This window comes from Mycteria americana, chromosome 22 (genome assembly GCF_035582795.1).
Source record: "Mycteria americana isolate JAX WOST 10 ecotype Jacksonville Zoo and Gardens chromosome 22, USCA_MyAme_1.0, whole genome shotgun sequence".
NCBI lineage: Eukaryota > Metazoa > Chordata > Aves > Ciconiiformes > Ciconiidae > Mycteria > Mycteria americana.
In genome coordinates, this window is record NC_134386.1 from 6,193,837 (window position 1) to 6,209,634 (window position 15,798).

At 40.6% G+C, this 15,798-nt stretch overlaps 1 protein-coding gene across 7 annotated transcripts in view; it reads left to right on the forward strand.

Annotated features, from left to right (window-relative positions):
• The window catches only part of NSF (N-ethylmaleimide sensitive factor, vesicle fusing ATPase), an 83,478-nt gene that overhangs the window by 26,381 nt on the left and 41,299 nt on the right, over positions 1-15,798 (forward strand). For all 7 annotated transcript variants that reach the window (XM_075522902.1, XM_075522898.1, XM_075522897.1 and 4 more), the window contains 4 exons: positions 245-411; positions 1,615-1,722; positions 2,356-2,431; positions 7,536-7,691. In XM_075522902.1, the coding sequence (XP_075379017.1) occupies positions 245-411; positions 1,615-1,722; positions 2,356-2,431; positions 7,536-7,691 (507 nt within the window). The remainder of the gene's footprint in view (positions 1-244; positions 412-1,614; positions 1,723-2,355; positions 2,432-7,535; positions 7,692-15,798) is intronic.

Below are 15,798 nucleotides of genomic sequence, written 5' to 3' on the forward strand. Positions count from 1 at the left end.
CTATTAGAGTTTTTAAAGAAATGCAGGGATTTTCAGTGGAGATACATTGGCTGCATTTTTGATCTTGTAGTAGAACATGGATATAAGGAGAAATAAGGATCTCTATCAGAAATAATATATTAAATTTTATTAAGGACTCACTCTGAATGGAAGAACATGTATTGCCAAACTTATAGTATGTTTAATATATTGTGGGGGGACCTTGCTGTTCCGATATGTGCTGTTTCTTTTTTTTTTTTAACAGTTTCCTTATACACTTTCGACAAGGCTAAGCAGTGTATTGGCACAATGACAATTGAGATAGATTTTCTGCAGAAGAAGAACATTGACTCCAACCCCTATGACACGGACAAGATGGCTGCTGAATTCATCCAGCAGTTCAACAGCCAAGCCTTCTCAATAGGCCAGCAGGTGTGGGGTTTGTTTTATTTTTTTAAAGCTAAAATGTTCTTAAGTAACATGCGCATGCTTGTACTACAGTGATGTAAAATGCTGAAGAATGCCTAGGTATTGGCTCTGTGCTGCAAAGGACAGCTAATAGGCAGAAATTGTTTACTGTGTGAATGGTTTCTTTATGAAAAGTTGAACCATCATGACTTTCACTGAGAGCATGAGCAGAGTGGTTAAAATCTGCCTTTTCCTTATCTAAAGAAATCTATCTTTCTTTGTGAGGAAAATCCCAAGGCTTGAGAGAGCTGGGTTCTCTCTCTGTTGTGGCCTGGTTGGATATAAGCATGGCAGCTCCTGGAATATTTTGAGAAGTAACTTTTGTCTTCCTTCTATATAAGATCAAAATGAACACCAGTTTTAATGAATTCTCAGTAGCACCTTTCAAGTGCAGCATATTTTAGTGTAACGTTTATTGCTACTCTACAGAATCCAGTACTAAAATAGGTATGAAATATTTGACTTGGGGATTTCTGAAAGCTGATGTCCCTATAATTGGGCCTTCTCGGCTCTGCAGCAGATGGGCTTCTGCCCCTGCGAACATCTGTGATAGCCTCTGATTTGCCATATTCTCAGGACAGGTTGAGGTCTGTCTCTCATAGTAGTTTACAACTTGCAGGGTCTGAACCTTAAAGCAGTTGCAAATGTAATCTTGGAGGAAAGGAATTGTGCAGAGACAGCCTGCTTTTCTGTGGGATGAACCCTACTTCTCATAATATTCATTCTGTCTCTCATTACTTTAGCACTATTTTTGAGGTATCCTTGTCAAACTGAAATGTGAAAGATCAAAAAGGTTTGAGCTAAATTGCTCTCCTTGCCTAGCACCACTATTTAAAGTGGGAAGAAAAATGTGAAGAGATGATAGAGAACATTTAGCTGGGGAAAAAAGGGGGGAAAGAGAAGGTTTTCTTGGAAGGAGAATTTTTCTTTGAGTTTTGCCAATTGTCTTCATGTTCTGCTACTTTTGATCTGTTACTCTTAAGTATGGGACATGAAAAGGACGTGCTCAGTACACCAGACCTTTACAGGGTAAAAACTGCGTGGAATTTGTTGGGTGGTAAACTTAGTCTTCAGCGTCTTTCTCTTAAAATCTTAGTAGCCTTGTCAAAATCCTTTTTAGCTTTTTAATAAGTTAAAATCCCCTTCTTTTTTTTTTTCTTTCCGCAGCTTGTGTTCAGTTTTAATGACAAACTTTTTGGCCTGTTAGTAAAGGACATGGAAGCTATGGACCCCAGCATTCTTAAAGGAGAGTCTGGAGCAAGCAAGAAGCAGAAGGTAGGCTCACAGGAATTCATGTTCATTCCCGAGGGACTGCAGAGATTCAAGTACTGATCAGATTTACTACAAAGAGGAATTGGATTACTTGCATTTGGAGAAGTTGCACATTTGTTTCATGTGGCTGCTTCTTTTGCCTCGGAGAAGATAAGGAGCATTGTTTAATGCCGTCTCCTGTGTTTGTGTAGTTGGGAGCTTAGAGTTGCACCCACTAAAGTGCAGCACTGGGGAAGGTACAGGGAATATCTTTTGCTTTTTATATACTAACTCATGGAAACATCCTCTCTGGAGCCTTTTTGTCTTCCAGATATGTCCAGTTTTGATTTTTCCTTCTGTAGAAAGGACATGATTCTATTTTCTTTACTTGCTAGATCTTGCTGAAATAAAATACTTGGTTTTGAACTAAACAAATAACTTTAAAAAGCCAATTTATTATACCTGATGAGCTTCTGCATTCCATGATGTTAGTTTTAGAGGAGGTATTGGTATTTCACATTCTTCCCAATGACTTTTGTAGTGAAGCTTTTGCTGCCGTTTCTTGCCTTCCGAGATGTGCTTGGAGATACCTAAGGAGCAATCTGGAGTTGAGCCTAATAGCTTAATGTAATTATTTTGTTTCTGTCCCTTTTGCAGATTGAGGTTGGTTTGGTTCTTGGAAACAGTCAAGTTGCCTTTGAAAAAGCTGAGAACTCTTCTCTCAATCTGATCGGTAAGTGCCACTGTATCCAGAGAGATAAATAATGCTTGAAGTTTGCTGCTTTTCAGGCCTCAGAGGCTTGTATGCCTCCAAGTTTGTTTTTCTGGTTACATCAGTTGACTGCATCTCAAAATGTATTTGTTTAAACTAGCAGATGACTGGATTTGATCCCTTAGGAACTTGTCACACACTTTAGAAAGCAGCTTGTAGGTGCTCAGGACTCTTGAAAACCACTGCACTGAGAAGACACCACCGCTCCAGCAGACTTTACTGCTTCTGAACAGGGCTCTATAAAAGTCACTGTCCTCCCTGTATGAAGCTCCACAACTCACCAGTGTACCAGAGCAGTTCTGTGGGTGTCTCAAACCATGGTGATAAGCATGTTAATCTAAAATATACAGACACAGAGCTAGGAGGAGAGAAGGTGAGTGTGACTGCGAGAGATTCTGACAGTAGCAAATTGAGTTAGATGAGTAGAGAAATCAACCTGCACTCCTAGGCCTAGATTAGAAAGGCACCATGGAACGGTAGCTTCAGCAAAAGTTAGCAACTACTTGAAATATTTTAACTCTTTAAACATCAGAGAATGATACTTTCAGGGACACTAACAAGCTAACACCTCTTTAACTGAATTTAATTAAAACAGCAGGGAAATAGGAAATTGAGAACTTTTTTGAATGTGGCCAAAATTTCAAAGTGAGTGCAAAACTTCTGAAAATCCCATCTCTAATGAGGTCTCTTCTTCAAGGAGAGAGGACAGCTTTTGAAGAGCACTTCAATTTTCTTGACTTCTGAAAGTCCTGCTCTTCAAAAACTGATGACAGCTGCAAAACACAGCACAGTGGGTTCATCCTGTGTGTTTAACTCTTTACACAGCGAGATTATTACCAAAACTATGAACTTTTTTTAAAGAGACAGTTTCTAAAACCTCAACAAAACAAATCTTTATGTACAATTTTGGACTTTACTAGCAAATTGGGGAATAACTGATGTGTCCTCCACGCATTCATGTAGAAAGAAACTGGTGTAGGGCTAGGGAGGAATCTGGTATGTTCCCACAGAGCCATCAGCTTGAATGGTGGGAGCTGGGCCGCAAAGTGGGCAGTGAGGGCCCCTTCCCTGAACTTGACTTTGTGTGTGCCCCGGGACCATGGTGCCTGTCCTGCAGAACAGATACACTCTGTTAGTCTGGCTGTTCCTTTTCCTATCAGTGTTACGAAGTGGATGATGCTTAGCAAGCCTACAGTTGCAAATACCTCCCTTGCTGGTAATATGGCTCTAGGCATTCTTTTCTGGGTGTGATTCAAGTCCTGTACTTGAATAGACACTTTTATTTTTCTTTTTTGTTATTTTCCTTTCCTATTTTGTTCCCTCTTCCCAGAGTCTATGAGCTAAGAAAACTTTTTTGCTTTTGCTGCCGCTCTTCCACAGCTGAGAAGTGGCAGGTGAAGGGTGCTGTGAGTGGGGGTTCAGGAAACCCGGCCAGCTCAGATGAGCACTCAGTGGAGTACTCAGTTGAGTTTTAATACTTATTATTTTTGCACTAGGCTTCAAAGCACAGCTCTGCTTGACTGTGAATGCTCAGTGCTTGGAGTATTTGTGACAGAAATAAAACATATGAGGATAGTAGCCACTTAGGAAAGTAGAATTCAACTCATTCAGCATTGCAGGAGCTTGTGGCAGAGGCTGAATTTTGATGCTGCCCTGAAGTGCCATCTTCCCTCAAATGCGAGGCTGTGACTTCACATTCTGTAGTTGTCTGCTTCATGTGCTACAGTCGCTCCAAAAAATGGGGGGACATGAGGCTGTTGTGTAACCACATACCTTGCATCTTAGGTGGATGTTTTTATCTGAAAGTACAGCCAGTCATCTGTACTGAAAAAACCCCACCAGAGGTCCGTGGGCTGAATTGTAGATGACTGTAATTAAGCATATTAACAAGGATACAGGTTTTTAAGAGCACTGAATGAAGTTTGCTTGGGCAATTAGTTCATACCTGTGATTACATGATTACAGCCCGTTCAGTTTTTACTGTGTTTTGATAGGACAACTTGAGGTGAGTATTAACATAATCCAAATTATTGCATCAGAGCAAGCAGTGATATTTTACTTGGTTAATATTCAAAGCCATATAATGACCCGTGATCTTCCTCCTAGCATGTATAGGTGTGAAGAGTGGTCCTGTGGGAGAGCTGATTGACTGGAAATAGGAATCCTTCACTGTGATTCAATTTCATTGCCTGCAGACAAGACAAAGAGTTGCTTATGCCTCAATTTACTTCTGTCAGATTGGTGCTTTATTTAATCTCCTCATTGATCTGAGGCAGAGCTACTTAATGTGCTTTGTTAGTCTCTGGAGAATTGTGAAGTTGTGAATAATTAAATTCTGAGAGAGGAGAAAAAAGTAAAGTAAGTGTCACTGAGCACTGCCTTCAATAAAGGGTCTTTTATTTTTTTCAATAGAAAAGAATTGTGATAATTTTAAAAAAAAAAAAGCCAATTCTATTTCTTCTACTTAACATAAAATCATGTGTTATAAAACCAGTGGATGATGTTTTAATTCAATCTGCAAGAATTTTACCGTGATCAGATGGAGCCAGAAGGGGGGGGTATAGGCTAAGCTCTACAGGAAGAGGAGCATCCCTGGCTGAGCTGTCTGATCTACAGACTGTAGTGGAGCAATGAGATAATAAATACACAGTCATCAGTGAATCAGATGCTCACCCCTGCCCTGCATGGTACTGTGTGTTAGTGCTATATGTTATACATCCTACCGTGTTGTCCCTAATGTGTTAGAGGCATGTTCTTGGTTGTTTATTTTGCTGCTCTTGGAATTGAAGTATTGATTCCAGCTGTGTTTAGACCAAAATTAACAGCAGTCTAATTCAGCTAACACAGAACTTCTATTTAGTGTATTTACTGGACTTCTAGATGCTAACTCATTATCCGGCTCAACTTGAAGTATCTCTGGAAGAGGTTATGGAACAAATCGGCAAAATGTACAATTGCAGTTTGCCAGGACTGGCTTTTTAGGGGAGATAATGGTTCCTAGCACCAATCCTGTAAAGCACTGCATAAATCTAAGAAAATACAAGACATCCAATTTCTGCATGAATTAAGGATAATCTTCAGTCTTTGCTTTCTCCCTGGATTTTTATATTACAGTTGGTTTCTCTGGTAGCTAAGTAAAGTGATGTTGCTGAAAGCCATTTGGAAGTGTCGATCTAATTGATAAGAGTGTCAGTGCTTGCTTATAAATACCCTCAAATAAACTTAAGGTGAGACTATATGGATTTGACAGCATCTCAGCAGTATTCTTATAGGAGCATTTGTGCTTATTGTCTACCTCCTAAAGCCCTGAGTACTTTAAAGCTTCTCTGAAAAGGGAGTAAGGAGCTCTGTAAGAGTAAAACTCATGTGGTTTGTCAACAAAAGGGAAAGGAGGGCGGTTACACCATTGCATAGAGACTGCAAAACCTGTGCTTAGGGGATCTGGCTGAACTTAAAGTAGTTCTAGAAGAGGTTATGGAACAAACAGACAAAATGAACCATGGTAGTTTGCCAAGACTGGTTTTTATTCTTCTAAGTTGTAAAGGAACTAGCTGACCTCTTAATTGTTTTGTGTAACCTTGCTTAAAATTGCTCTAGTATCTGAGGACTGGAAGATGGTGAATGTGCTGTCTGTTTTTAAAAGGATTCCAGAGAAAGTCTGGAGAGCTACAGATCTTTGAACTGGAAATCTGTACAGAAAAAAATCAACAGAAACTGTAATAAAGAATCAAATTAGTGGATACCTGTATGGAGGTGATACACTGGGAAGGGTCACCCTGTCTTCTGTAAGGGCAGTCCTACTTTGTGATCCCACTGGAGTTCGTTACAGGAATCAAAAAGCACAGGGGTAAGGGCTGACGCAGTCTGCTTCTTGTTCAAAGCTCTTCCAGTAAAGTTCCTTATCAAAGTTTCTTTAAAAAGAAACTAAACAGAGATCTGTAAGAGAGAAGGCCCTTGCATGAGTAGATGAGTGATGAAAGAGTAGAAGTAAATAGCCAGTGCCAGTAGAATTCAGCGTGAATCTCTGCTGGGGCCTTTGCTTTTCATTATAATTGACTAAACTGGAAAAAAGACTTGAGTAATGAGGTGACAAAGCTTGCACTTATGGAGCTCAGTGACTAAGAAATAAAATGGCAGAGGAAATTTTACGTAAAGTGATGTGTGGGAGGAGGAACACTTCTAACTTCGGTCAAAAATGATTGCTGTTTTGGGCCAAGATCCCAGGTATGATAGTTTCAAGGAAATGCTGGACCCATGCTCAGTAGCAGCCTGAGCCCTGTTAAGAGTTGTTAAGCATGGTTGTTAAGAATGATTGCACATTATTAATAAAGGAATGTGAATGAAGCGGAGCATAATTTTGTACCTGTATTTGAGACACAACAAAACCACAGTGCATGCAGTTCTAGTCTGCCTGTCTGTCAAAGGATGTAGTAGAAATAGAGAAGACTGAGAGGAGAACAAGGGTGCTCATGTGTGGAGCAGCTGCTGTGTAAGGAAGAACAAGTGAGGACTGCTCTGCCTGGAAAGGCACGACTGAGGAGGATACAGGACAAGCCTAATATCGTCCCAGGTAGCCTGAAAGAGAGTGGATACCAATACTATTTACTGTATCTTCGGATATAAAACTTGGGGGACATGAAATGAAGCTGGTAGGAGCTGGCTCAGACACACAAAAGGAGGTGTTTGGTTCTGCAGCCAGTAGCTGGCACGGTGAGCTAGATGCTGTAGGGCAATCTGGGTACTACGTTTACATGAGTCCAAGGGGACCTAGGTAAATTTGTGGCAGAGAAATCTACTGTGGATTCTTAAATACATAGGAGCAACACCTGGCTCGAGAAATCCCTGAACAGGATGGTTGGAAGGCTGGGGAAATAGTTTACTAAGTAAGCTGAGTCTCTGACTGCCCTTGCATCTTTGTCATAGTGTGTCCTCCTGGCTAACGTTTGAAACCGAACATCGAGTTAGCTGGACATGAGTCTGACCTGGTAGAACTGTTCTGGGGTTTGTACTTCTATTTGCTGTAATTCTGCTGTGCTACATGTTTGAAACAATTTCTCTTTTGCAGGTAAATCAAAGACCAAGGAGAACCGCCAGTCAATCATCAACCCAGACTGGAATTTTGAGAAAATGGGTATTGGGGGCCTTGACAAAGAATTCTCAGATATTTTCCGACGAGCTTTTGCTTCTCGAGTTTTTCCACCTGAAATTGTGGAGCAAATGGGTGAGTATGGTCTGGAGAAGTATGGCTGTGGTACAGGATGCAGGCCTGTTTCTGGTTTCTAAAGCCTGAATATCAACTAACAACCTTATGATGCTATAACATGGCAGTTGCTTAGGGATCTAATAGACTAACAAAGCCTTTTCTTCTCCTGTTGCTCCCAAATGTCTTTCATACTCTTGTTACTTGGCTAGAGAGGAGGGACAAAGAAACAGCGTGAATACTCAACACTGTACGTGAAATGTCTGAACGAATGAGATATAGGATTTAACTGAATACTGTTCTGTTGGAACGCAAATGCTCCCTATTCTTTGAATGCTTAATTTATTCATAGCAGTGAGACTGAATGCTCCTATTCCTGACTTACTGGCAATGGGCTGTTTATATAGGTCAAAGGAGATTCTGTCTTAATGATCCTGCCTTAATATTAAATATCTGTTGTCCTGGCAGTTGCACTATAAACCTATGTCCTTCTCACAGTGTTAGACCGATAAATAGAGTATCTTGTGTGATCTGTGCTTGGTCAGTTTTGAAACGCTGGAGAGGATGCACAGGCGGTGGCATGTCTTGGAGCTTGTGAAATAAAAGCACAGATTCTAAATATAACTTTTTTTGTGGGGGGTTAGAGGAAGGCAAGGCAGTCCCATTACTTTGTAAACATGTGCTGGCAGGCAGATAAATGGTACTGGTTTTAATTTTTAGTAAGCAATATGCAGCTGCAGATATCTTATTTTGTCACATAAAGTGGCTGGGAATGTTATAGCTGGTCCTCGTTCTCTGAATATAATCTCTGTGGGTCCATATTTAAACTTGGAATCCGTAGCTGTTTAATTTCTGTGTATGTTTATATTTCTTGATCCGCCTTCCCACTCCCCACAAATGAAGCAATCAAGAATTTGATTACAAAACAGGTTTTCATCAGAAGATACATCCTGTTTGTGTGTGGCTGTGTAAAGTGTGTCCTTTTCCAGTGCTTGTGGAATTGATGTTAAAGTAAACTTTCCTGTGAGGTGCATTAGGTCTTTTCTTAGTGATTTGAACAGTTATGGAGAAACAGTGAAGAAACCCTGTAGGCTAAATCCAATTAGTGCACGATTCTCTCTCTCCTGCCTTTTTACTTCATATTGATCTGGTAGCCAAGGCCTTCTGGGGGCTGATCTTGGTTCTCTTGGTTTTTGCGGCTGTGAACAACTCAACTTCTCTGCGTCTGCTTGAGAATATCAAATGCTTAAATTTGTTAAATATTTAGCTGCTCTGCAGAGAGGGGAAATGAGAGAAATGGTACTGGCTATGGAAAGAAAAACTTTTACCTAGACACTCTGTTGTGTCCAGTTTAGAAATGTTGCTGAGAACTGGCCTTTGGATGGACTGGCATCCCTTACTTGAAATATTTTTATCTTTTGAAGCAACTGTCATATATATTCACGGCTGCAGTGCAGAGTCCTTAGCTGTGACCATATGTGAAGGTAAAAGATTTAGACTTTGGGAATTCTTATCAGTGTCACTGGACTGTGATGAGAAATATGTTAGTAGACTAGAGATAATTAGAGCTTGTTTTCATTTTGCTATAGCTTCACCTATTCAACTTCCCTGGCTGCATGCAATCTGGCAGCATGTTAAGCCATCATGTGTCAGATTACAATTACATTCCCTTGGTATTATCATTAGCTGAATTAACCTGACAGCTGGGCACTCTTTGGTAGCGACGTGCAGCAGCTAACTTTGCCGTAAAGGACCTACATCTCCAACAGGTACCTCTGGAGAAGGTCGGAAACCTTGCTGACTGCAGGGTGAGGTTGTGGAGCTGCTTTGCAGGGTATGCTGCTCAGATGGTTCCTCTTGTTAATTGGTGTTGCTTAATACAGGAAGAAAAAGATTCTCTGAAGGACCACTAGTATTTTGATTACCCTGGGCAATGAATTAAAGGTGTGCCATATTATTTATATAAAGACATATACCCTTACTTGTGCGTGTTTACACACATACTACACAAAGAAACATTTTTCTGGTAAGAAGTTAGACTCCAAACAGAGCTCTCGAGTTCTCTGATTAACCCTAGGGCTAAAGAGCTTATCTGAAATTTGAAAAAACAAAACTTTCTGACATTCATTTTCTTTGCCTTAGTTATAACTTGCTCTTAACTATATTTCAGATCTGAAATGTCAGTGTGACAGCTGTTCACCTTTGTATATAATTTATTGGGAAAGGAAAAGAAAGAATTTGCTTGCTATCTGGTGTTCTAGTGCTCACCCATTTCTGTTTTTTGCCCAGTGCTCACAGACTGCAACTTCCATGCCAAATGCAATAAATATTTCTGTCCCGTAACTACATAGAGGCTGTATAGACCCTGCAAAAATTGCTTGCAATTTGTGTGTGGTTTATCTAACTTCCAAGGAATGTTCTGGGTTTGGAGCATATAAATCAACATTAGTTAACCATATCATCCAAGGGTGTAAATACTACTCTGATGCTACAATCTTTGGTTTATCCAAGAAAAGAAATCTTAGATCAACTTCAGCTGGTCATTAAACCTTGCCATAGCTCCCTGCTACCCTGGAAAGGGGCAATTTACTTTTCCCTACCCACGCTTTTCCCGTATGCATATCTGCCACCTCTACTGTGGTAGCTTTGGGCTTGTATGGCTCTATAGAGGGCTAATACAATTGGAAGCAAAAAATACTACTACTAAAAAAAAATGTATAGGGTTAGCATTCAGCTAGATCAGCTCCCTGGTTGGCTTGATGTGACATAGCTACATGAATGCCAGGGGCAGCAGGAGGAAGGCAGCGGGCAGCAGGGGTAAGGTTGCTTTGGAACCACAATGGGACCTTCATCAATTTAAGCTGATTGCTTTTAAGGCTGCAGTTTTGCAGTCATTTACTGGAGATTCTTTAGCATTACAAACATTGGCGATGCTGTTGTCTTTCACCTAATGCTTGACTCTTAATAGTCTTTTGACTGCCAAATGGAAAGAAATCCTTATCTGGATGAGGATTGAGGAAGGTGTCTTGAAACAAAAGGGGCGCTCCTTTTTAGTGCCCTCCGTGAGGCCTCACTGTCCTATGAATGATACTTCTAACGAAGGAACTTTACGCTTGCAGGGCACTGGTGGAGGTAAGATAGCAGTCACTTTCTGTCTGAAGGACAGCCCTGCAAAAGCTGTGTTTCTAGGGAATCGTCCTCCTTTTCAAGCCCTGTCCAGATCTCTCTGATGTCCAGCTCATAGTAAAGCTATGCAGCTTCATGGTGAACTGCAGACTGGTTTTGGTTACTCTTTGTTGCAGTTCAAAGCATTGTCTTGCTGAAGCTAAAGCTTCTCCTTTTATTTGATAAATATTATATTTTTCGAAACTGTTCCTGCAGATAAGCCCTTTCTTCACATCCATGTTAAATGCTGTTTTTTCTGCTGAGACTTTAAATTCAGCTCATTCAATGGCTTGTGCCATTGTCCAACATGAAGATTGCTGAATGAATCTTTATTTTATAACATTCTCTCTCTCCGCGCGCCCCCCCCCCCCCCCCCCCCCCCGCCCCCGACTTCAACAGATACCTAGCCATTTGGACTAAAGTTTTTGATGCTTGGTGCCTGGAGCTGTAAATGTCAACAAAATTGAAAAGCATTTTCTCAGACCTGAGAAGAAAATGGTCGTACTGAACTCCTTGTTTTTCTTTTTAAAGAACACTCTAGTGTCTCCATACATTGAAACACAATCTTGACTTTCAGCAAGGAAATGATTTTTGTGGCACGTTAGTCATTGTAGAGGCCTCTGAAAAAGCAGATTCCATATGTACATGGCATTGTTACTGTTTAATAACAGGTATAGAAATGTTTGGTGTTACAGATCACATTCCTTTTGAGAGATTGAAATGGAACCCAAATTCCCCATCGTCTGCTGTTACCATCAATAAGTAGGTTAAATCAGACTTTTCCAAGGTGATTTCTGTTTCCTGGTAACAATCTTAACTTGTGCTCTGACCTCTTGGGATCAATTGGTTTCAGTGCTCTGTGTTTTTGAAGTACAGCTCACTATATAAAAGTGAAGCTGTACTATATTAACAAAACAGAAGGTGAACATTCAGATTAGCAGATACTCAGATATTATTTTCTTTCTTGGATTCTGCCTGTGGAGGCTTGTCTTAAAGGTGTCTTAAAAATTAATACATTAATGTTCTTGAAGTACTCAGATTCTCTAAGAGAAGAATAATAATGGAAAGGATCTCATCCATCTATTCTTAAAATAGGATAATTTTAATGAAAAATCAGTGTCAGACATGTCTAACCTGTAACTGAGGTGACAGAAATGCCAGAACCTCTCAAGGCAGCCTATTCCACTGCTTAGGGCATCCTTACTGTCAAAATTTTTCAAGTGTTTATTCTCAGTCTTGCAGCAGTTCATCATATATTGTTTATTTCTTTTATGGTTTTGGATGAGGCTTTTACATACTTGCCTGTTTCTCTTCAGTATTCTCAAGGCTAGATCTCAGACTCTTAAACCATTTCTCATTGTCATAACCTCTAGATCACTGATTGTTCTTGTTTCTCTTCCCTTGGTCATTCTTCACTGCTTAGAAGTGTGATGACCAAACCAGGGCACGGTCACTGAGGTGCTAATCAATTCCAGGTCAATTGGCAGGTTTTGTCTGTGCCTTGGTGTATGTGCCTGTTTATAATCCTCAATATGATGATTTTTCTTTGTTTGTTTTGCAACATGCAGTTAATTATTCCTACCCCAATGTGGAAACTTGTGCATCAAATTACATTGTTTTTAAATTAATTTAATCCTGCCTGTCAGTGTATTTGTAGATCTTGGTGTTGTAATGTGCAGATTTAATAGGTGCATTCTGTTCCATCTTCCAGGCTATTAATAAAAGCACCACACACCAGTAAATCTAGGATGGATCCTTTCTTGTTGTGCTTTAAAGTTTGTGGTTTTTTTTTTCCATCCACTTCTCATCTACCTTTACTTTCATTCAGCCTGTGTTTTTCCTACATGTTTATGAAGATGTATAAGACCTATTTATATCTTTATGAAAGTCTAAATCTCGCTCTATTGCTTTATTTGTTTTCTTAAACCCTCTGTGTATGACCTCCTAGCCTTTCCTAGAGGGAAGTTGTCTTAGACTGATCTAATAAATTCCTTTTGGCTATTTCTTGTATCCTTGTTTTCTTTTACCTACTTAAAAAGACACTGTGCCAGAATTTTCCAGGAATTAAGTTAGTGATAGGTCTATACCACACAATCAGAAAATAGTTGAGGTTGAAAGGGATCTCAAGATTTAGTCCAACCCCGTGGCTCCCTTCCTTTTCCCTTTATAACATTATGGTTGATATTCACTTTATTTCCCTCAGTGTCTCACCCATCCTGTCCAAGTTTTCGGTGACTTTGAGATGATTTCACCTGCTCTGAGTGCTCTTGGGTGAAGTTCATGTCCAGGGAATCTGCAAGTATCTAATACTCTCGTGGGCTGTCTCTTGTTCTTTTCCTACTCCCATTTCCTATTCTTGCCCATTTGTCACTGATATTAATATTAGCTGCCATGCAACATGTGAAGTCTTCATTCATGTGAAAAAAGTATTTAGCAGTTTGAACTTAGCATTTTCTGTTGTTAGCTTTTCTTCTTTATGGAGAAGTGGACCAATTCTTTCCTGGGTCTTCTCCTCCTAATGTGATTATAAAATGAAGTTCACTCCTTACTCTGAAGCACGTGGTTCCCCGTGACCAGTGAGGCTGAATCTGGACACTTGACTCTTCCTCCACATATCTAAGAAGACGTCCGTGCACTTTCTTTGGGGAGGACAGCTAAGAAGTCTGACATCTGTCTTTTCCCTCACCTTCTTAAAGCAAGAGAGGTTGACTTCAGGCCACCCAAGCATCCCCCATATTATAGAGACTTGAAGGAAGTGAAGAAGCTAATAACATGAGGAGAGGTCGCGTGTGGCTGCATAAATGGTTGAGGGAACAATAGTAGGAATAGCTGGTCCACACTCACAGTGGAGGAGAGTTGCAGCGTTCTCTGCTGTTCAGTGTGTTCATGAATGACTTGGGAAAGGAAGCTCTTGAAATGAATCTAAACTGAAGACTGAAATGCAGTTGGGGTCTGGATGCACCTGTGAGTGCCGTGGAAGCTGGCCAATGTCATTGTGAGGCCACCCTCAATTCTCTTTGAAAGATTATTGCAATCAAGAGAAGTTCCCGAGGACTGGAAGAAATCAAGTGTCACTCCTATCTCCAAGAAGGACAAGCAGGAAAAGCCAGGTACTACAGTCCTGACCACCTCACCCTCAGTCTCTGGGAACGTGATAGAGCAACTAATTATGGAGACCATTTCCAGACAAATGAAGGATGAGAAGTTGATCAGGAGTGGTCAGCATGGATTTATGAAGTAGAAATTGTATTTAAGTGACCTGATAGCATTCCACAACGAGATGACTAGCTCATGGGATGAGGGGAGAGCTGTGGATGTTTATCTCAAATGTAATAAGGCTCTCAACACAGTCTCCCATAACAGCCTTGTAGAAAAACTGATGGAAGACAGACTAGGTAAGCGGGCAGCACAGTGCACTGAAAATTGGCTCAACTGCTGGGCTCGAAGAGTTGTGATCAGCAGCACAAAGCCCATACGGAGGCTAGTCACTAGTGGTGTTTAACCTCTTCATTAATGACCTGGATGATGGGACGGAGTGCACCCTTAGCAAGTCTGCAGATGACACAACTGGGAGTGGCTGATGCACTGCGCAACCTGCTTTAGGTGAACCTGCTTTGCACAGCAGGATTGGACAAGATGATCTGCAGAGGTCCCTTCCAGCCTCAACTGTTCTGTGGTTCTGCAGAAGGACTTTCCAAGACTGAGTGACTCAGCAATAAAACAACAAATGAAACCTCATGTTGATCAGTGAAAAATGATGTGCATGAAAATTGCAGCTTGTAAAATGCTGTCTGTGCTGATTTTTCTGCTATTGGGGCAATAGTAGATCTACGAAAACAATTGCTCAAAGGTGCAGTAGGGGTCAGTCAATTCCTACTTGAATTTGGTAATTATTAAGAAGAATTACATAAAACCCTACAAAGTAGAACATAATTATGCCGCTGTGTAAATCTGTAATTGTTCACATATTGAATTGCTGGACGCGGTCTTGGTCTTTGTATCAGAAAGCTTGCACTAAAACTGGAAAAACTTGGGAGAAGGGCATCAGGGTGGTCGGATCAGAAAAGCTTCTGTGTATAGAGGGAATTGTCTTGAAGATCTTCAGCCTTGGAAAGAGACCAGTGGGAGGGATATGAGAGGGAGAGGACTTCAAAATTCTGCATGGCCAGGAAAGAAAAATGTTCTTTCTTTCAACACAGGAACATGGAAATGTGAAGTGAAGGTTGCCGGTGGCAGGCTTGGGAGGAAGGGAAGGGGCTTTACATCAAACGTGCTGCAAGAAGTTTCTGCATTTCTGTATTTATGGCCATAGTCATCACCAGATACTGAGAGGACTTTTGCTCTTACTTCACGTGGCTGCAGTTCTGGTGTTAGCTAGCAGGCATCATCATGGCCTGGCAACCACGGGTTTTCTCTAGCTGGAAAACCAGGCCTTGGCACATCCCAGTGACCCTGTTAAGTTGATACTTGTTTACTCTGTAATGCTCTGTGGGTAAGTGTTCCATAAGGCATTTACAAATTACATCATGCTGACTTTCTAAGTAGACAGAAATTATCCAGCTTTATTCCAGAAACTAGAAGATGCTGATGAGATCTATGGCTGTTAACATCCAGGTGGGATGTGACTGTAAACATCAGCTGCTGTGTGCAGCATCCATCCAACAGCTCTGCATAATCTTTGTCTTAAATTAGCTACATTTTTGTAGCTCCTCTATTAAGGGGCAGTGGCATTTACTCTTTTTTTTCTACAGTGATGACTTCTTTTAAAGATTGGTTTGTTTTGTATATATTCTTATAAAAATCCCTTTTCCTGAGAGTCATGATCTTGTTTGTGTAGCCAAAGGCATTCCGTTGGAAGCTTCTCTAAAGCTGATTTATTTTCATTTTTATCACATTCCATCAGAAATTGATAAATGTCATGCCATTGCCATAAATCTAGTTATTGTGTCCTTATAAATGCATG